Source organism: Ptychodera flava, chromosome 21 (assembly GCF_041260155.1).
Source record: "Ptychodera flava strain L36383 chromosome 21, AS_Pfla_20210202, whole genome shotgun sequence".
In the NCBI taxonomy this organism is placed as follows: Eukaryota; Metazoa; Hemichordata; class Enteropneusta; family Ptychoderidae; genus Ptychodera; species Ptychodera flava.
Window position 1 is genome coordinate 23,646,003 of NC_091948.1, and position 21,639 is coordinate 23,667,641.

The 21,639-nt window shown below is 38.3% G+C and overlaps 2 protein-coding genes across 4 annotated transcripts; one reads left to right on the forward strand and one right to left on the reverse strand.

Moving 5' to 3' along the window:
* The first annotated feature begins 149 nt into the window (after positions 1–149).
* Positions 150–12,800, forward strand: LOC139121779 (nicotinamide riboside kinase 1-like). 2 transcript variants are annotated; one of them, XM_070686929.1, is made up of 7 exons: positions 151–308; positions 1,620–1,710; positions 2,316–2,367; positions 3,180–3,330; positions 4,722–4,793; positions 5,231–5,340; positions 12,321–12,800. In XM_070686929.1, exons 1-7 carry the CDS (start codon positions 268–270, stop codon positions 12,410–12,412), a joined length of 609 nt encoding a protein of 202 aa, XP_070543030.1. In that variant the 5' UTR covers positions 151–267; the 3' UTR covers positions 12,413–12,800. The 2 variants fall into 2 exon arrangements, with proteins under 2 accessions (XP_070543031.1, XP_070543030.1); XM_070686930.1 differs by lacking the exon at positions 4,722–4,793 and having other exon boundaries at positions 150–308.
* LOC139121777 (m7GpppN-mRNA hydrolase-like) lies at positions 12,736–21,504 on the reverse strand. Of its 2 annotated transcripts, XR_011549348.1 has the most exons (10): positions 21,277–21,504; positions 20,778–20,929; positions 18,404–18,531; positions 18,084–18,182; positions 17,752–17,904; positions 16,900–17,012; positions 16,064–16,367; positions 15,402–15,453; positions 13,486–14,896; positions 12,736–13,430 (listed from the first exon to the last, which is right to left on the reverse strand). XR_011549348.1 is itself a non-coding variant. In XM_070686927.1 (9 exons), exons 1-9 carry the CDS (start codon positions 21,333–21,335, stop codon positions 14,751–14,753), a joined length of 1,206 nt encoding a protein of 401 aa, XP_070543028.1. In that variant the 5' UTR covers positions 21,336–21,504; the 3' UTR covers positions 12,736–14,750. The 2 variants fall into 2 exon arrangements, 1 of the variants encoding a protein (XP_070543028.1); XM_070686927.1 differs by having other exon boundaries at positions 12,736–14,896.
* Positions 21,505–21,639: the final 135 nt, after the last annotated feature.

Genomic DNA, 21,639 nt, shown 5'->3' on the forward strand with positions numbered 1-21,639 from the left:
TCTTCTGGCATGCTGGCCTGGCATGGCGCTCCTTTGATAGCTTGTAACCGACATATTTTTGAATCAAAGTACGCTTACTGTAAAGAAATTGTATTTTCTGGTTTCTTTATGTTCGCCGTAAGAAGTGCCCTTCACTTTCTGACGCATCGTTGGGATCAGGATCGCACTACATTGTTGCGCTAAGTAAAGAGAGGGCGCCCTTTTAAAGGCTCCGTACGAACGTGCAGCTGATCTGGGATCAGCTGTTTTCCTGGAGGGCTGGGGAGCATGGAAACAAGGCGACGCACAGTTGTTGTAGGCATAAGTGGGTAAGTTTATTGAAGTTATCCACCGTACGGTTATGTCAATAAGTAGAGTCCGCAAACTTGAAAATAAACCGCAGTGAGCTCTTACCTAGGTTGACCTGAAGGTGCGTACCATTACCAAGTTCATTTAATACCAGTGGTGGTGGTCACTACAAAAATCACCTGGTTCTACAATAAGAACAATAGGGCGTGCAAGTTCCCAACGAAGAGAGCAATGTCATCTCTCAGTCACAGACTTTTAGAGGTGTGTCACAATTTGTGTGTATAGTAGGTGAATCGTTTATTTCTCAATGCAACTTTGTAAAGATGTTGAACACTGTTTTAGGAACTAACACTCCTACTGTCTGCAAGTATGACTGTTGATATACCCTGCTCTCTGTTCAATAACTGGGTAGCAAACCTGTAGAACATTTATGTACTTCTGATGACATTACACACCACCAGGCACCTAAACAGTGTTCAACAACAGATCAAGCTAGGTTCAAGTCAAGGACGGACTAGTATTGGACTGCATTTCGGCTGCAGACTGAACACAAAGAAGACAAAGCCACAGTCCCTTCTGTGGATCATGGATGTAAAAAATAGACATCCATGTGTGGATGGACCGTGACAAAGCTAATTAGTTTATTCAATTCATTAGAACCACACCCAGTTATTAGACATACATAATTTGAAAACCTACCACATCAATTGTAATTGCAAATCACCCACACTTATTTCATCAGCTGTGGACATGTTTTAGCATCCACACCCTCACACATTTATTTTAAGATCTCTTTATCCACGGTCCAATATCAAGGTTATGATGAACAATGTAGCTTCTACAAGTGAGATATTGGAGAGCACATCAAACTGGTTTGTTTAAAATAATGTCACTGTGCAACAACTAGAACATATAACAATCCCCAACTTGCTATTGTAAATGAAACCCAATATCGTTTAAAAAGTAAATTTGGCCTCACATAATGTGATATTTTAATATCATCTAGCTGCATCATCAACTCTTGTCACCTACCATCTGCCAAGGTAGTAAAAAAGCATATGTTTAACAGCCAAAAATTACTGGGATTTTCACCTACTTGGCATGGTATGTTATAGCGGTCAAAATCATGTTTACACTCCGTTTATGGGAGCCTTTAAATATTCAAGTCTTTGTTAAAAAGGAACATGTGTGACATGTGATGCAGTTTTTAATCATTTTGATCTGATGTCGACATGATAATCAGATGATCAAACTGAAATTTTTCGTTAAGATTGAAACACCAAAAAAAAGTCTCATGCAATTGTAATATTTTGCTTCTATTTATGTTTCAGTGTATCCAATGGGGGTAAGACCACTTTAGCAAGTCGCCTGGAAAAGGATATTCCAAACTCATATAACATCAGCCAGGATACATATTTTGTGGTAAGTAGAATACATCCCCCATCCATTAGTCCTTTGGTGACTGGTAGAAAACGATGTCAATATTTTGCTGCTAGGCAACAATTACTAAGCAACAGTCCAGAAAGAGTATCATTTCTAGATTTGAGAAATACATAGTTCCTGGATGGAAAACATTTAAGAATTTTGATAAATTTAAAGTGCTAAGTCTGTGAATCTAGATAAGGGCTGTAAACTTCACATCAATTTGTTGTCCAAGGGGCTAAAACAAAATGTAATAATATATTTTGTTTCACTTTTGTTTTTATTGTTATGGGAGAAACCAATTTTTTTATTTGTTTGACAATCTACCTGCAAGCTATTTAACATGGACATGCATAGTGCAGGGTGCATTGAAGTATTTCAAGCCCTGAAATTTCATGCCAATTCTTGTAACATTTTGCTAGCATCTTGTCTGTATTCCATTTCAAAATACTGACTCAAAGAAGAAAAAGCATTGAACAGTTGTACTACACATTTGCAGCCACCAATGCATATATATTAATCCAAACTGGAGTGACGATCTCTGGTCAAGTGAACATTTAAACTTTATAAGCACAAAGATGATATAATTTATCTGTTTGTTGCAGGAAGAAGAAGATGTTTTGATCGATGAGAAAACAGGATATGAAAGATGGGATGGTGAGCTTATAGCAGTCAGAGTTTGTCAAATCGAAAATGTGAAAGAAGTTGAAAATATGAAATATGAGAAGAGAACAGTGTTACATCTTCAAGCAGAACAGCTTGAAATAATGAGCATTCTTTGATCAAGGATTTTTGAGTGACTGTTCCAATGTTCTTGAATTTTTTACTGCCCATATTCAAGAAGGATGGCCAGCCATAACTTTCTTAAGTTTAGGTACGCAATGTTAATGAATCACACCTTAAATTCAAGTGAAAATATCTGAAGCATTCAGCTAAACATTCAAATTGTAATGCAGCCAAAATTTTCAATATCACTAGTTCTTTATTTACTCAGAAATTTTTATTTTTGGTTTCACATACAACAGTATTGAGGAAGCCATCAAAGTAAGTCTGAGCCCATTTCTATCAGTTAACACTTCCATAAACTTACAGAGTTGACTTTTTTTTTCAATCTACCACAATCTACAGTTCAAAGGTGACAGCATAGATTTACCTTTGTGATATGTGACAGCAAAATTTTTGTTACTATAAATTTTTTTAGGTGGTTAAACCCAAATCTTTCAGCAATATCAAGCCATTCAAACACAGTCCCTCCCTGAGGGACTGTGATTCAAACAAACAAATCAGGGTACAATGAAGCTTCTTAGCATTTTGTACTGGTTTTATACAGAGCGGAGATTTATACGATTCGTACCATCAGTGAAGGAGTGTAACCTTCATTATGAATAAGTGATGGTCACAATATGTAAAAAGTCCATGCAGATGCTGAACACTGTGCTAAAGAAAACAATGTTTTCTGTCACTTTCAGATCTAACTGCCATGAACATGGATGAGATGATGAAAGATGTCAATGATTGGATCACTAATCCACAGAAATTCTGCCCTGAAATCCCCAGTGACCAATCAAAACATCCGGTCCATGTCTTGATTATTGAAGGCATATTGATATTCAACTACAGGTATGGCATCATGCTTTTCTGCACTGGGATAAAATCCCAGCTCAGGTGTTTCAAAGTCAGTCCAACAGTGTGTGTATTATATGGCTCATACAAATGTATACTGCTATGAGGCATGGCAGATGAGCTCACCTTCCAGTAATCATTGTATAGATATCCCACTTTCAAAAATTAATCTTCCATAGATTATTTGGTGAATAGTATGCCATTTCGCCTTATAGGGTAAAAAATGTGATCATTAATTATTTTCAATCCCCCACAATTAAAGTGGCACTCCCACTTGGTAACATTTTTAAAGCATATTTTTTTAATGCCAACGGTCGATATTTGACGTGGCGACTGCGCGCGGATCGCGAGATATCGATAAAAACATGTCTTCAAAAAAGTAAAAGTTTGAATTCCGGTGGCCCACCTAAATTCAGCTTTCGAACATCGAACGTTCGGCACTTGGGCCATTGTCAACTAAGCTATGGAATACGAGTCTATGCTGACGCTGCTGTACGCCACAGTATGCGTCGGTGATCGGTCATGTCCGGTGGGAGAAAGCTGAGTCTTACTGACTTGGCGTATTAACGAAAAACAATTTTTACTGATTCCACCAGAATTCGCATAGGTGACTAGCACAGTTATGTGTGGTTGATACATAGCGGCCGCGGCGTGGTATGCATAGACGCATACCACGCGCGGGGCGTACTGTGTGGCAGACGACAAAATGTAGTCATCGGAGGCGGCTAATATTTGACACGTAAAAACTGATGTTTATGTGGTATTGGTTAAAAATGTAATACAACTGATTGAGAATAATGAAAACGACAAAAACTAAGGAGAAGTTTTAAAAAACTTACCTGAGGTAAAGGCATAATGCTGTATACAAAGTCTTTGCAGTGGGAAGTAAATTAATCGCGTCGTTCGAACTTATTGTAGACTCCCTAGAATATCGTCAATCAGCACAACAACAAACCTTCGGGGGATTTCGGGTCAAAATCAGAAACGATCGTAAACCTTCAGGATGTGAAAAATACGCTCGGGAAATGACATGTTTTTATCGATATCTCGCGATCCGCGCGCAGTCGCCATGTCAAATATCGACCGTTGGCATTAAAAAAATGTGTTTTTAAAAATGTTACCAAGTGGGTGTGCCTCTTTAAGAAATGCATGTACCTCTAGTTGTACCAGTTCATTGTCTAAGATTAGATCATTTGTTTTACGATCAGTATTAGCTTTATAAAAGTTTTATGTTATAAAAGTTTTATGTTACATACAACAGATATTGACCAACATTTGTCTGCAATTAAGTACCTGACAGGTCGCGAAGACACTACAACACTCCAGAATTAAAGAAAGTGATCATTGGTAAACTATATTACAAATGATTTTTTTTCCCCTTTCCCCAGACCATTGCTACCGCTGTTTGATTTAAAGTATTTTCTAACATTACCATTTGAAGAAGCTAAGAGGAGAAGATCGTAAGTGTAACATCACACATTCAAATCCAAAATAAATATATACTATATATAGCAATTTCAAAGAAGAAATTGTGGAATATAAAATATGTATAAAGCAACATTGCTTTCATACCACTGCAGTTGAATAGCATATCTGGATGGTGAAAATATTTTGCCTTAGAGTGTAAATGGCAGTAGATATGTTTTTATTCACAGAATGTTTTCAGAATCTTAATGGTCATATCTCAGACATGCCAATAAATTTTTCATGGGATAATATGACAGATGGTATGACAATGTGAAAATGCATTGTAATTTTAACTGTTTGCTAACAGTCACTTGACTGTCTGCAATGGGGGTCAGTGTTGTTTTGCTAAAGTCACTGAAATACCCAGGAATCCAACACCTGAACTGTGATTTCCTGTATAACGAGTGTATGTTCTGTCTGTAAATTCCAGGCAGAGAGTGTACATTCCGCCTGATCCACCGGGAATGTTTGATGAGTACGTATGGAGGATGTATTTGGAGAACAAGAAAGAGCTGGAAAATGAGATGAAAGTAGACATGGGTGAGTAAGCCTTGATGACTTGATCTTGACCTGGAAATATTTCTTGGCAGCTGGTAGAGTTGCAAAAAGTCAGTTACTCTTGATGAGTTGATCTTGACCGATAGTGTTTCTTGGAGGCTGGAAGAGTTGCAAATATTATACAGTGCAACAATAACACATATTGAAAGACCATGGAGGACTGAGAAATTATGCGAAAACAGATGGTCCAGGTTTTCATCTTGATACAGCCATGCATGTATGAATGTGTACAGGCCTCAACAACAGTCCAACTTTGATGCTAAACATTGAGTACTCTGTTGTGACACACGTTTTCAATGGAAATGCGACCTTTTGTTTTCATTGGCCAGGTCCTTTGTGGTTATTTCTATTGGCCAGAGTCCTTGCGATCTGTTCAACATGCTAATGTAAGTAACCAGGTGTAAGCAGATCTTAGGTATAAATTTAGGCAGCAACTGTGCCACGTTGGCGTTTTCACGGGAGTTGAAACAAGACTGGCTCTACCACCATTCTCCGCTTCTAAGGGCTGTGTCCGAGGGCACCAACGTTGCTGAACGATATACTAGTAACCGTTATTTGAACATTTAACCGAGGACAGCTTGTCTGCAAACTCATCACCTACGAACTGTATAAAACGGGAAGAATACTTCGCCGGACTGCAGCTCGGTTGACGAAAACGCGCCCTGCTGGATAATGTGCAAAGACTTGCGCGAACGGACTGTGAACTATCTACTTCTAATGCTGGTAAGACCACTCGACGTTTATGTAACGCAATTTGTTGTTGTCGGGCAGTGAAAAGAATCACGCAAGGAAACCCGTCGGAATTCTGCCTCACCGTGAACTTTAAACAATTATTTTGACCATTGACCGAGCTCCGAGCTACGAATATTCGTTAGTTTAGACTTTCATTTACTTTTAAAGGACCTGGCCACCAAGTTGTAATGTTTATTGTACTATTTGTTATTAGTTTTCTTTTACTAGTTAGCATTAAAGAATAACTTAATTTGAAATAATGCTGTGTGCTAGCTTTCGTTTGACCATTCTTTGTTATGGCCTGAAATTGTTGGGAAAAATGATTCATTATTCTGTCTGTTCAGTCCCTAAATTTTCGGTTCGTAACAAAATGGGGGCTTGTCCGGGGTACGATTTCGATAGCTAAAAGTTAGAGTGCCTTGAAATTTTGCAGTATTGATATGGTCAAACGAGAGTAATTAATTAGGCAACTTATTATCATGGCTACCTCTACAGCTCCAGAGTTTAGTGCTGCCGAGTTTGTTGCTAAGGAAGATTTAAGTGTGAAAGACTTGGGTGATTTACGAAGGGTAGAATTGAATTTAGTGGCTAACCAGGTAGGGGCTAATATTACTAGCGCAATGAAAAAGCATGAAGTAGTTCAAGCTATAGCTGATACCCTAAAATTAGAGGGCCCTACGGAAAGTATTGGTATTCAACCACACCAAGATGACACTGAGGCTATAGAATTAGCAAGAATTGAATTAGAGAAAGTAAAGTTAGAGAAAGAGTTAGAGAAAGTAAGGTTAGAACAAGAATTTGAGTTAAGGAAGCTAGAATTACAACTAAAGTTACAGCAAGAAGCTTCGTCTAACTTGTCTAACCAGTCGTATAACCAGTCAGATAGAAGTTCTAATTTTGATGTCACAAGATGTATAAGGCTTGTCCCTAAATTTAATGAGGAGGAAGTAGAGACATATTTCCTTGCTTTTGAGAAGATAGCTAATCGTCTCCAGTGGCCGGCGAGTTACTGGACGATCTTATTACAAAGTGTTCTAGTAGGGAAAGCCCAGGAAGTGTTTTCGTCTTTGTCAGATGAACAGTCTCAGGACTATGAAGTAGTGAAGAAGTTGATTCTGTCAGCTTATGAATTAGTGCCAGAGGCATATAGACAGAGATTTAGGAATTTAAAGAGACAATCGGGTCAAACGTTTGTTGAGTTTGCGCGAGAGAAAGAAATCGTATTCGATAGATGGTACAGGTCTATGCAAATAGAGAAAGATTACAAAAGTTTAAGAGAATTGGTTCTCATGGAAGAATTTAAGAATAGTATTCCCTTAGAAATAAAGACACACCTTGATGAACATAAAGTCCAGGAAGTGAAAAGAGCAGCCGTCATTGCTGATGACTACGAGATTACTCATAAAGGTAGCAGTTCGTCCTACAATTATAATACTAGATGGTCTTATAGAAAACCTGTGAACTATCGGAAGCCAGACAAAGTAAATAATACTGGTAGTTACCAAAAGAAAGATAATTATGAGCAGTCTAAATCTAGTAAGAAATTTGAAACTAGAGATAGAGATAGAAATGCTGAGTTGAGAAAGGGTCCAATCTGTTTCTACTGTGGTAAGGTAGGACATCTAAAAGCACAATGTTTTCAACTAAAGAAAGAGGAGAATCAGAGGTCCTCAAGTAAACCTGTGGCCCTTGTTAATACTAAGGTAGCTAAAGATAGTATTAATTGTGATGACCATTTAAATACTGTGGAACTTATTCAACAGTCTCCCACTCTCTCATCTAAGGCAGTAGAGGTTGATGCTCATGTGAAATTGTCGGATAGTTACAAGAGTTTTATATCAGAGGGCGAGGTGCAATCTCTGTCAGATCCCAATAAAATAGAACCGGTGGTAATTCTTCGGGATACGGGAGCTGCCCAATCGTTAATGTTGTCCAGGGTTTTGCCTTTAAACACCAGTAGCTCTGGTAGTGCTATTGTTTTGATAAGGGGCATTGATAGTGATTATGTCCCGGTACCTTTGTGTGAAGTTAATTTACGGTCAGAACTTGTTACTGGTCCTGTGATGGTAGGAGTCGTTCCTAGTCTACCTGTAGAGGGCGTTAGTTTCCTGTTAGGAAATGATTTAGCTGGGGAAAAAGTTTGTGTTTCTCCTATAGTTACAAGAGAGCCTAAAGTTAGAGTAGAGACTGAGAATTTAAAAGAAGACTTTCCAGGTATATTTCCGGCATGTGTATTAACTAGGTCAATGACAAGTAAGGCAAAATTGGATGAAGTAGGACCTGATAAGGTTGAGGACTCAGGAGTCTGGCTTGCTGAGACTTTCTTTAAAGATTTAGATGATGATCGGGTGAAAGATAGTGTTTCTGCCGAAGCTTCATATAATAAATCTTCTCTTGTCGGGGCACAAGAGTCGGACCCCACTTTGCAAAACTTGTTAGCCAATGCTCACACTGAAAGTGAAGCTAGTAATGTCCCAGAGGGTTACTACATTAAGTCAGGCATTTTGATGAGAAAGTGGAGGCCGCCCCAAAGTCCTGCTGATGAATGTTGGTCTGTAAAAACACAGATTGTAGTGCCAAGGTGTTACCGTTCCGAAATTCTGAGATTAGCACATGAGATTCCTATGGCCGGACATGTAGGTATCAGAAAAACTAAGGCTAGAATAATGGAGCACTTTTACTGGCCTAAATTACATACAGATGTAGTGAAGTACTGTAAAACGTGTCACACCTGTCAGTTGATAGGAAAACCTCAACACTCAATTAAACCTGCTCCTCTTATACCTATTCCGGCTTTTGATGAGCCATTTAGTAAAGTGTTGGTAGATTGTGTTGGACCTCTACCTAAAACGAAATCAGGCAATAAGTATCTGTTGACCATGTTAGATATGTCGACTAGATTTCCAGAAGCATGTTCTTTGAAAAGGATCACAGCAAAAGTGGTAATTGATGCCTTAATTCAATTCTTTACCAGATATGGTTTACCAAAGGAAGTCCAATCAGATCAGGGAACTAATTTCATGTCTGATTTATTCCAGGAAGTCATGTTTCAATTAGGTATCAAGCAGTTGAAATCATCGGCTTATCATCCCCAGTCTCAGGGAGCGTTGGAGAGATACCACCAAACACTTAAGAATATGTTGAGAACATACTGTCTCAACAACCCTAGTGATTGGGATAAGGGGATTCCTTTTGTGTTGTTCGCTTCTAGGGATTCCAAAAGTGAGTCTACAGGCTTTAGCCCATTTGAGTTGGTATATGGTCATGAGGTGAGAGGTCCTCTCAAGCTAGTGAAAGAATTATTTCTGAATGAGAGTGATGAAACCAATCTGTTGGATTATGTCAGTACTTTTAAAGACCGACTTTCTAAGGCATGTGATTTGGCTAAACAACATTTAGGGTCATCCCAGCAAATAATGAAGAAGCGTTTTGACCAAAGTAGTAAAGTTCGTAGTTTCAAACCAGGAGACCAGGTTCTAATCTTGTTGCCTTTTAAAGGTGACCCACTGTCTGCAAAATTTAGTGGACCATACAAAGTCATCAAGAAGTTAAGTGGAGTGAACTATGTAGTAAGTACTCCTGACAGACGGAAGACACAGAGGGTATGTCATATTAATATGCTGAAAGGATACTATGACAGGGAAAGTGAATCTAGTCAGCCAGTTTGTTTAGTAACCACACCTCAGGTTAATAGTCCCAATACAAACTGTAATGAAATCGGTAGTGTTGACCTACAGGTAGTTAACCGGGAGCCCCAAAATGCGAAATTATCTAATTCAGAGATTTTGGAAGATCTAGACACAAAGTTGGCTCATTTATCTGTGGAGCAAAGAGTAGATATCAGAAAAGCCATAAATGATTATCCAGAACTTTTTACAGATAAACCAGGTTGTACCCCTCTGGCTACTCATGATGTTGATGTCGGAGACAGTAGGCCAATAAAGCAAAATCCGTACAGAGTCAATCCTAGTAAATTAAAGCAAATACAGGAAGAAATTCAGTACATGTTAAAGCATAAGCTCATAGAACCAAGTGAAAGTAGTTGGAGCTCACCTATTCTACTAGTACCTAAAGAGGGTGGAGGAATGAGATTTTGTGTCGATTTCCGGAAAGTAAATGCTGTAACTCGAACAGATTCTTACCCTATTCCTAGAATTGAAGATTGTGTTGATAGAGTTGGAAAAGCAACTTATGTAACCAAAATAGATCTTTTGAAAGGGTATTGGCAAGTCCCACTGACAGATAGGGCAAAAGAAATATCTGCTTTCGTAACACCTGATGGTCTGTATCAGTTCAGGGTCATGCCCTTTGGCATGAAGAACGCCCCAGCCACGTTTCAAAGATTGATGAATAAAGTAATAGTGGGTTTAAACTTCTGTGTAGTATATTTAGATGATCTTTTGATATACAGTACGACATGGCAGGACCATATATTACATTTAAGAGAGGTATTTAGTAGACTTAAGGATGCTAATCTTGTAGTCAACCTCCAGAAAAGTGAATTTGCCAAAGCAAAGGTCATCTATCTAGGTCAGGTTATAGGGCAAGGTCAAGTGTCACCACGTCAGGCCAAAGTGCAAGCAATTGCCAACTTTCCACCTCCCACCACTAAACGGGAATTACTTAGATTCTTAGGCATGGCTGGTTTTTACAGAAAGTTCTGTGCCAATTATAGCACAATTGTAGCACCACTGACCAACCTTTTGAAAAAGAATGTAAAGTTTCTTTGGTCAGAAACATGTCAGGATGTATTCGATAGAGTAAAGGCCATTTTAATGAATAAGCCAATATTAGTTGCACCAGATTTTAGTAAGCCATTTAAACTTGCCATCGACGCCAGTGATGTTGGAGTTGGGTCAGTTTTGCTCCAAGAAGATGAACTTGGTGTTGAACGCCCTGTTGGTTATTTTTCTAGAAAATTGGATAGACATCAGAAAGTGTACTCTACCATTGAAAAGGAAGCTTTGAGCCTAGTTTTAGCTCTTCAGCACTTTGAAGTATATGTCACCAATGGTGTAGATGACATTACAGTATACACAGACCATAATCCACTTACATTTCTAGAAAAATTTAAGACAAAGAGTCAACGATTGTTTAGATGGAGTTTACTGTTGCAACCATATCCTCTCAAAATTATACATGTTGCTGGTAGAAACAATGTAATTGCTGACGCCTTATCTAGAGTATAGTGGTGTAACCTCAATTAACTGAGAGCTGTGTAATTATGGTAAACACAGCATTATAGTAGAGTTAAATAATTGTAAGATTGTAACTCAGAAGCTTTTGTTGCATACCCTCGAAAAGGAAAAGAAAAGTTTACTTTTGTAAAATTTTCTTTTTTTTCAAGGGGGGAGGTATGTTGTGACACACGTTTTCAATGGAAATGCGACCTTTTGTTTTCATTGGCCAGTGTCCTTTGTGGTTTATTTCTATTGGCCAGAGTCCTTGCGATCTGTTCAACATGCTAATGTAAGTAACCAGGTGTAAGCAGATCTTAGGTATAAATTTAGGCAGCAACTGTGCCACGTTGGCGTTTTCACGGGAGTTGAAACAAGACTGGCTCTACCACCATTCTCCGCTTCTAAGGGCTGTGTCCGAGGGCACCAACGTTGCTGAACGATATACTAGTAACCGTTATTTGAACATTTAACCGAGGACAGCTTGTCTGCAAACTCATCACCTACGAACTGTATAAAACGGGAAGAATACTTCGCCGGACTGCAGCTCGGTTGACGAAAACGCGCCCTGCTGGATAATGTGCAAAGACTTGCGCGAACGGACTGTGAACTATCTACTTCTAATGCTGGTAAGACCACTCGACGTTTATGTAACGCAATTTGTTGTTGTCGGGCAGTGAAAAGAATCACGCAAGGAAACCCGTCGGAATTCTGCCTCACCGTGAACTTTAAACAATTATTTTGACCATTGACCGAGCTCCGAGCTACGAATATTCGTTAGTTTAGACTTTCATTTACTTTTAAAGGACCTGGCCACCAAGTTGTAATGTTTATTGTACTATTTGTTATTAGTTTTCTTTTACTAGTTAGCATTAAAGAATAACTTAATTTGAAATAATGCTGTGTGCTAGCTTTCGTTTGACCATTCTTTGTTATGGCCTGAAATTGTTGGGAAAAATGATTCCTTATTCTGTCTGTTCAGTCCCTAAATTTTCGGTTCGTAACAACTCTAACACTTACTTTATTTTTTCCAACTGTTTTTCTTTTATCCAGTCTACTTGGACGGTACAAAAAATCCAGATGAAAATTACAACAAAATTAAAGAAGACCTTCTTACTCTCATTAACTCCGCTGAGAAGAGTTGACGGTAACCATGGCATCATTTGGTGTACAACATAGATGTGATTTATTCTCTAATGGAGGACAACTCTCATTTCAAGCAAAGATACTTTGGATATCACCATCCATGACCATCGTTATCATTTTTTAAATATGATTTTAACTATACTAACAGCCAGTCAATTTTATCTTACTGAATCACTGGACCAGGAGGGAATGGCAGCTGCAATATGAATCTGTTTCTATTTCTTCAAAACGCAATCTGACATCAGAGAAGGATTCAGATTCAGGTGCTACACAAAATTCACTTGTGATCATTCCATTTATGGAAAGCGACAGACAAGTTGGATATTGGTCCACGGCACAAATTTAATTGCAAAATATTCATACAATAAAAACTTACAAAAGCTGTAATGCAGAGTTGATTGGATTCAATAGCTAATAGTATTACCGTATGCTCACATTTTCAGGGCTGCATCCATACGTGCATAAAATCTACCATCACAGCTACCAATGAGTTTGACAAATGTAAATGTCTTTACTTCATAAAAAATATTATATATTATTGCCTGAATACATGGGTTTATGTGCCCTAGAGCAGGTGACATATTGCCCAACACCAGGAGGGCATATTGTCTCCTGCTGCGAGAGCACATAGACCCATGTTCAGGCAATAATATTTTTATTACATGCCTCTTCACAGTTGATGCTGTATTCAGTTGATGCTATATGACATTCAGTTACATGCAGGGCATTCTCAAACAATTTTACCATTATCAACCAGCATCAAACAGATTTTAACAAACGTCAAAATAGCAGTGCGTGCATGGATATTTTACATCTAGCGTTAAACGTCTACTTTGACGTCGAAAACACTGAAGGGCTTCACGCGGTAACTATTGAAACCAGTCAGTACATCATTCACACAGCGCACTTACTTCCCCAGATGTTCCTATGGAGATCAATGCACTGATTGCCACTCACATCGAGGCATGTAATAACAGTTGTCACAAAACCGTCATCGCAAACTTATATTTTCATTACCTGTGTTCACTCTCTCTAATGAATGTAATGTGGTGAACTAAATTTTCAACATGACTAATGGTAATATCTAGTCCAGTTCAGATGTATTCTAAGGAGATGAAACTGTACTCTTCTATGACTTGGAAATAGTGACAGCACACAGCTATCATGGCTGGAAAATTGTCAAACCCTCCATTCACTAAGACTTTGGTCACCTCCTAGCAAGCTGTGAGCTCATGTTTGAAGTATTGAGACATTTTGGGAAAATTTTATGACAGTGAAAAAAGCAAGTATCTTTGAGGTATTCTGCTCAACCAATGTGCCCATTACATAGTTGGCTGGCATGATATTTGTTGCATACTAGCCATACAAGACTGAGTCTATTGTAAACGTACTCAACTTAAAAAATGACTAGATATTATCAAGCATGTGATGAGATTGTGAATGGTGTGATGTATCAATGAATACATGGACTATGGAAAATACCAGTAAACTAAGAAAGCTGTGAGACATAGATTGAAATAACATGTACTGGAGCCAACAGAATTTGACAGTGCAACTGGCTTTAAAATGACATTGTCTATTTGTAACTTTTTAAACATATTTTGATGCCAACGGTCAATACTTGATCATGAAATTATGGGTCGATTTCATAAAAATGAGAAAAGTATGGACAGTTATGGCACACACAATTCTCAGTTACAAGAATGTTTTTACATTGTACCATTGTAATTACTCAAAACAGGTTCGTACATACTCCCTAGTTCATCTCACAAGAGTGCCAATTACAGATGCTTGGTCTTTGAAATGTAAAAAGCACTAGGCCATTGAAATAAAAATCTTCAGAAAAAACCTCAGTATCTTAACAAATTAGCATGAGTCAAATAATCAACCACTGATATAAGTATAAATGTTTAAAACATCTTACAAAGAGACAAAAGTCATTTTCAGAGGCTTCAATAATTCAGATCGTCATGGCAACATGTGATATTCATTTACTTCAGTTGTGGCATGACATTAAAATTCCTTGTACTAATGGCACATTCAGTTCATGTACATGTTGATGGCTGGCATGCAAAGGTAAGTTATCTGAGATGAAAAACTATGGATCTTAAAGTTCTTAATTGAATCAAGTTTAATATCACAGTTAGAGAAGGCATTGTAACTTCTCCACAAGAAATGTACAAGTTGCAGTACCTTGTCTGTCATAGCAATGTCATAGCAGTTGGCATTTCAAAGACTGGACGGAAGACATGAACATTGAATCCATAATTTTGACATCTCAGAATCTACCATTGCAGAGTACAATCCTCAGTGGTAAGTTTGTCAATGATGATGTTGTCATGATACCGGTTTCCTTGGAAACTCAAAGTGCCTCATGATTGGTTCCCAATCAAACTGGAAGCTCTCAAAGGCCCCTGAAGTAAATGTCTGTCCGTCTGCATTGTTGGTGTGGCTTCTGTGATTTTCTGATGGCGGTGCTGAATCTGAAAGACAAGAAAACGGCAATCTTGAGCACTTCTGAAGATTATAAGAACCTTGAGAGGGTGGACTACATGTATGGTACTTGTACAGTAACTTCGACCATCAGTTGTCACTTGATTTTGTTTACTAGAGTATGGCAAACTAAGAAGACTTTGTGCAGGAGTACTAGATGTCACTGTGTTTCTGGAAGATTGGTATCTGAATGATGTCACAATTGTACATTTTAGCATATGTGAATTCAGACTAATTAGCATTGCCAAAGACAATTAGGAACCTCATAAAACATCTTGTCTGACAAAAAGAAGACGACGTATCAAATGTCATAATGATAAAATGCAAAGGCTCATTTACTGCCTTCAGTTGTTGAAGATTTCACCCTAAAATTTCTTGTACACAAGACCAGATCTACTCACCATATTGAAAATGATAGGATCAAAACTAAGTCATGTATTGAAATTGATTAATATACAGTGAGTGATAAAGCTGTATCATGTCATTTCTTCCTACCTGAAAATAATTTCTGTAATGATCGTCTTGGATCTCTGCCAGATTCACGGGTCTATAATGATACAGGATAGAGAAATAATCAAAATGGATACTTCAACTTTATACTGTTCAATAAGAACAACCCAATATGCCTAAGGAAACAGCAAAATATCATACACTCTTGCTTTACACCATATGCAGCTTGTCATACATTTCAAGAACACAAAGATAGCTGACATAGCATCATAGTTGCAACAGCAGATTTGTTCACTTTTTTGAACTTTACTCTCATTGCACTGCGTAATTGCAGAACTTTCACTGACTACATTGTCATCATGCACTGCAATGGTGTTTTATTCAGTTTAGTAACTTCATCCCAACACTGACATGTGCTGGTCCAATGTTTGTCAATAATCAGTGCCTGATGACTCTGTATTCAGGAGCTACGTTTTGAAGAACTCTGAATAACAAGCTTTGATGATTTAAAAATATCAATGTATTACATGCATCAGTACTTGACTTTTGCAGTCGACAGACAGACATACAGATATGACTTTTCAACATGTTATTCCATATTGTCATACATATATGACATTTGAAAGCTAATGTCAGCACTAAGAATAAAACATATGGTTCATGTTAACTATATAAAATATTAAAACACATTCAACATTAAAACTCACCAATATTTTGTACTGAGGGACAGTACCCCTTCCTCTACCTCTGGCTTGCTGTGGTGGCGCACTCCAGCTGTTGTTAGTACTGCCAATGCCTTCTCTAAGTCTCAAGTAATCAGCAAATTCGTTTTGATTTGACTGAGCAAACTGCCGTTGTTGTCTCTGTTTTTGCTTCTCTGTCAGTGGTTTGTGTTCACCCATTGTGGCTGCCATCTGTGAGCCCTTGCCTTTGCTGTGTGGTCTTGTGTTTTGCTGCTTTTCAATCTGTTCAAGCGTACTTCTCTGTTTACTGATCCACTTTTTCAAGGGTCTACAGGAAAAAGCAACATTTTGCTATCAGCAAATACCATCGGATAGGAAATGCAGTCCAAAGAACATCTGTCTCTGAAGTCTCCAACAATTAATTTTATCATTAATAATGCTAAACAAAAGTCAAAACTGACACAACCTTTTCGCAAAGGAAAGAGAGTACGTCTGATAGGTAAAGTATATGGGTAAGATGTTGGTAACAATGCAATGGTTCTACTCTAGATTGAAAAGGATGTATGGTGTTCTACAGACTCAGTATATATCAACGATCAATGATGCTGGTAAAAACAAACCCACGTGTACCAACGCTCTGAGAAATAAACAGATTTCTGCATGTTCTGTTCCCATTTTTGCACGCAGTTTTGTTTGTACCATGGTCCATTCAAATTCTAGATTTAATCTATTGACAAACAATGGTAGATGAACAGTTACAGTGAGAATGGACAGCTATCTATAAATGCTAGGAAAACAAAGACATCTCATTGCAGATGTTTCTCCTGTCTTCAAGTTAACAGTTATGTGCAGAAACTTACTTTACAAACGGGACCACCATGAAGAAATTATTCGGACTCAAGTTCAAGTTGACCTTCGGTGTCATATCTTTTTTATGTGTTGGCAAGTCATCTATATGAAACCACTCAATGCTCTGAAAGATATAAGCATGTATAGTGGATGCATTACATTCTGTATTCATTGTATTACAAACAGACTATTCAATATTGCCACATTCACAAAACAACATCAGTACATGTACGTGCAGATCAAAATACGCTACCCACTCTACAATGCACATAAAAATCCCCTGACTCACCACCATGCAGATCAAAATCCCTTACCCACTCTGCCTCAACAAAAGTTTAAAGTGTTGATGTCTGATACTCAAGCTGTAGCTGACGAATACAACTAGAGCAGTAACCATAGCTATATGACTATATCAATTACAGCGTGGAATTAATGAAACTTTGTCTGAATATTATACAATATCACTATGATAAGTATTTTCAGGAACACTGTACACACAAGCTTTAGGTGAATGGTGGAAAGTGCCAATCATTGGAACATGTCATACTTAGAGGTACATTTTTTATTTTGATAGAAAAAGAAAGTGCTCATAAAAGCATGTATGACATTTTCCAGGAAATTCACTATCTGAATAGAAACCAAAACCACCCGCTAATGGATGAATTAAACTTTTGGTCTTGTGCAACTACATGTGGCATTCCCTGGGTCGATATGCTAACAAAAATTTTTTGTTAGCTTATCAACCCTTTTTGAAAAAGGTGATCTCTAAAAGAAAGACAAATTGCTGTTGAAAGACTAATAACAACATCTGAATCCTTGATATGTTGTTACGGTTGGTGATTAAATGTATCAGACTTACAAACCTTGATTTCTTTTCTTGTCTTTGGTTGAAATTTGGTGTCCTTTGGTACAAATGGTATTAAATAGAGTCTGATATCTTGATCATTTATTCTCTGTTGAATGTATTCATTTTGGTCCAGTAAGTGATTGATGTCAAAACCAGTTTCTTCAAGTACCTGTGGATCATGAATAAGACAAGTTTACGGCTAAAGACTGTTTCAAGTGAAAGCCTGTCAATGTTTCTCATCTTCAACCACTAACAGCCAAATCTTATACAGGTAAAAAAAACACAAAGACTCAATGTAAAAGTTACTGAGTGATGACGAGGTATTGTATGGTGTGTATGATAACTTACCTCTCTGATTGCACACTGATGTTCACTTTCATCTTTGTTCACCTTCCCTTTAGGAAATCCCCAGCTGGCTTTGGCCCAGTAACCTTGCACCAGTAAAATCTTTACAAAGAAAAATTAACATTAATTTCTGGCTAAATGAAACGGATTCAAAAGTATCAAGCTGCTTCATATGTTTGGTTATTACAGTGAGATGAACTGAAACAAGTTTCTTTTATATGTAACAGTAGATTGACCTCACACCTTCATTCTTTCTCTCTGGGTCCACGGATGACAAAACTAAAATTTGTGAAATAGAAAGGTATAATGATAATGGTACTTACATTTTGTAGTGTTTCATCTAATATGATAGCGCCATGCGTTGGCACACTCATCTTATAATCTTTCCACTGACTTATTATCTCATTCACTTGTTCAGCATGGTCATTCAAATAAGGACAATGTTTGAAAAGTATGCAAAGTTAAGGAAACTATAGAAAACTTTCACTTTTACATCCAGAGTACACACTATTAAAACAGAAGGAATACCAAATGTTAGGGTGTTTTGTGCCACGTGTAAATATGACAATCACTTACTGTATTTAGAACTTTCTGAGAAACTGACCAGTGTACTACTAGTACCGTACCTTCAATTTTATTCATATTTTGATAGCTGCATTTAGATCAATCTTGAATTACAAAAATAGGTCAATATAAGTAAACACCAAAGATAAATTAAATATTTAGTACTGACTGAGTCAGGTGTTTTCATTTAAGTGTCTGTAAACAATGGGCCTATGGAGTAGTTTTCATACTTGTTAGAAATATATACTTTGTGTCAGCAAAGAGGTAGAAGCGAGACTGCTTCTAGCGGCTTCTATATCCATTGTTTGAGTACATCTACAGTTTGTGTGAGCAGTTTAGTTCTAATACAGGTTAACATGGTCTTTCTGACCCAAAGGTACAAGGAACCGAACACAATTTCTGTGAATATCAGTAGATCGCCATCCTGTTACAGAAATTCCTTTGGAATTTAAAGGCCAATTCTTTTCAACTTTTTGGAACATGTAACATTTGTTTTCAAAATGTCCCCCTCAAAATGTAAAAGGAGTCACAGCTGTTAGATAATTGTCAACCTACATATCATCATGGATGTAAAAAAAATACATCCATGATATCATGAGGGTAGCACACAGTGTACTATTTGTAATTATGTGTGATGTTTACATCTGTGAAGACAATCAGACCACTGCTCTGCACCTCTCCCTCAGGGTTCTCCACAGAAGGGGAATGTTAGGGGTGGACCACCCCTCTGTTTTTGGAGCAATCTATTCATATGATTATGACTGTGCACAAGAATACATTTTCACAACAAAAGAATATGCAAATTATGCATTGTTACTGTTACAATATACACATATTGACTGGCCATGAGGGCAACAGCATACGTCTGTACCCTGAGGGACTGTGAGTCACCCCAAAAACAGACTGTTTCCCGTGGCCGTAGGCCGAGGGAAACAGTCTGTTTTGGGGGGTGACTCACAGGCCCGAGGGGTTAAAGACGTATGCTGTTGCCCTCATGCCAGTCAATATGTGTTTTGTAACACACCTCATCCCTAGCCATGCATAAGAACGTACTATACACAAAACGTGTCGCATGTAGGCCTATGATGTCGTTCAGTGAGAAAAAGTTTTTCCCAAAAGGATCGCAATACTTCTGCAAAACGTTCAATTCACCTTTGATTTATAATATAGTTTTTGTCCGTATCGAGCCCTTGTTGGAAACCAAAGCATTCAATTCTTCTTCAGAAAGTAGGATAAACCACAGGGTGTTGTCTAAATGTCCGTCCCCAGGGGTGGGTAGGTGTTTCGTTGTATTGCTAATAAAGATATATTCTACCAACCTTTGGTGTTTTGGTCTTAAACTTAGCACTGCCCTTGACAATCTTGTGTTAACGTTTTATCAACATGCTGTATCTATTATCTGATGAGTTTGAGTGCCTAATTGGCCAAAGTAAGCAAGGGTAAATTACTAAGCTGTGGACGCTGTCACCAGATTATCACCGGATTAAATTTGACAAAGTCAACAACGAACAGCGCCAATCTTGTGTTATACCTTACTGGCGCGTTCGTTGTTGACTTTGTCAAATTTAATCCGGTGATAATCTGGTGACAGCGTCCACAGCTTAGTAATTTACCCTTGCTTACTTTGGCCAATTAGGCACTCAAACTCATCAGATAATAGATACAGCATGTTGATAAAACGTTAACGCAAGATTGTCAAGGGCAGTGCTAAGTTTAAGACCAAAACACCAAAGGTTGGTAGAATATATCTTTATTAGCAATACAACGAAACACCTACCCACCCCTGGGGACGGACATTTAGACAACACCCTGTGGATAAACCAAGAAATTTCTCGACTATCGTTTTGATCAGCCGCAGACAACATCTTTGTTTACATTCCGGTCCGCGTTCGCGTCAATGTCGTTTTTGACGTCAGCGGGCATCATTTTTCGGAACTGATGCCTGGCAGGCAACAGTTCAAACAAATGATGCCTGATGACACCGTTTACGTGGATCAGCACAAAAAGAACGCATCCCACGTGACTATCAATTGACGAATTAGAATACAGACTGCGGATGAGGTGTGTTACAATGTAAACTGACTGCCCTTATGTTTTTCCAAGATGTGGTGGTGTCAACGAACAAAAGGATATCGACTGCAGCAAACTCTCGTATTCCGCAAGCAGGTAATTCAGGTTTTTCTTGGCGGTAGAAGTCAAGATAAAACCAATGAGCTAGTTCGATCTGAAAACAAACCCGAACCAAATCTTGCTTTTCTTCTCCGGGTATGTTGATCAGAAACCGACTGAAACAAAGCAATAAAATACAAAATAGTACTTGAAAAGAAATGGCCATTGCAAGGTTATTTGCGAATACAACACGGCCACATCAAAAGGACAGCAGTAATCAATGGACTGGTGACGAGTTCCAGGCTGCTGTATGAGATAGAAGCGAGTTGAATGGTAGCATGGAGGTAGAAAGGCATTACTTTTACCACGGTCCCTCCACACAAAAAATTGTGGAGGGACCGTGGCAACTATCTCCTGCGGAAACATGCGACCGACGCGACGCGACGCGACTCGTCTGTGACTGAATATGAACGAACAAATTTATTACAGAACAGTAACCGAGTGAGACGACATAAAATACTACCTGCAAAGATCAGTCAAAATGTCCTCTGGAATAGCTTTTGTTTGGGCTGCGGCTTCCATGTCAACCCGTGAGGTGTGAATACCGAATTTCAGCAGGCCTGGGAGATGCTAACACTCGTAGTCTGCACTCTGGTGTTATGATAGCGACCTGACTGACCCTTTGCAAATTTCCCTCTTCCCACTTCCTGTGTATACACGAACTCGTTCTGAATTATCTCGTAGATTCTCGAAGGAGTACGAGATTAGCATCCCCGATGAGTCGTTACTTGTACGATTTTCGCTACGCTTCTCCCTGTTATCTCTGCCTGTCCGTTTCTGTTTTCGAAAAAGTTCTCTATGACATGTATTCCATTAAATGGCTTTA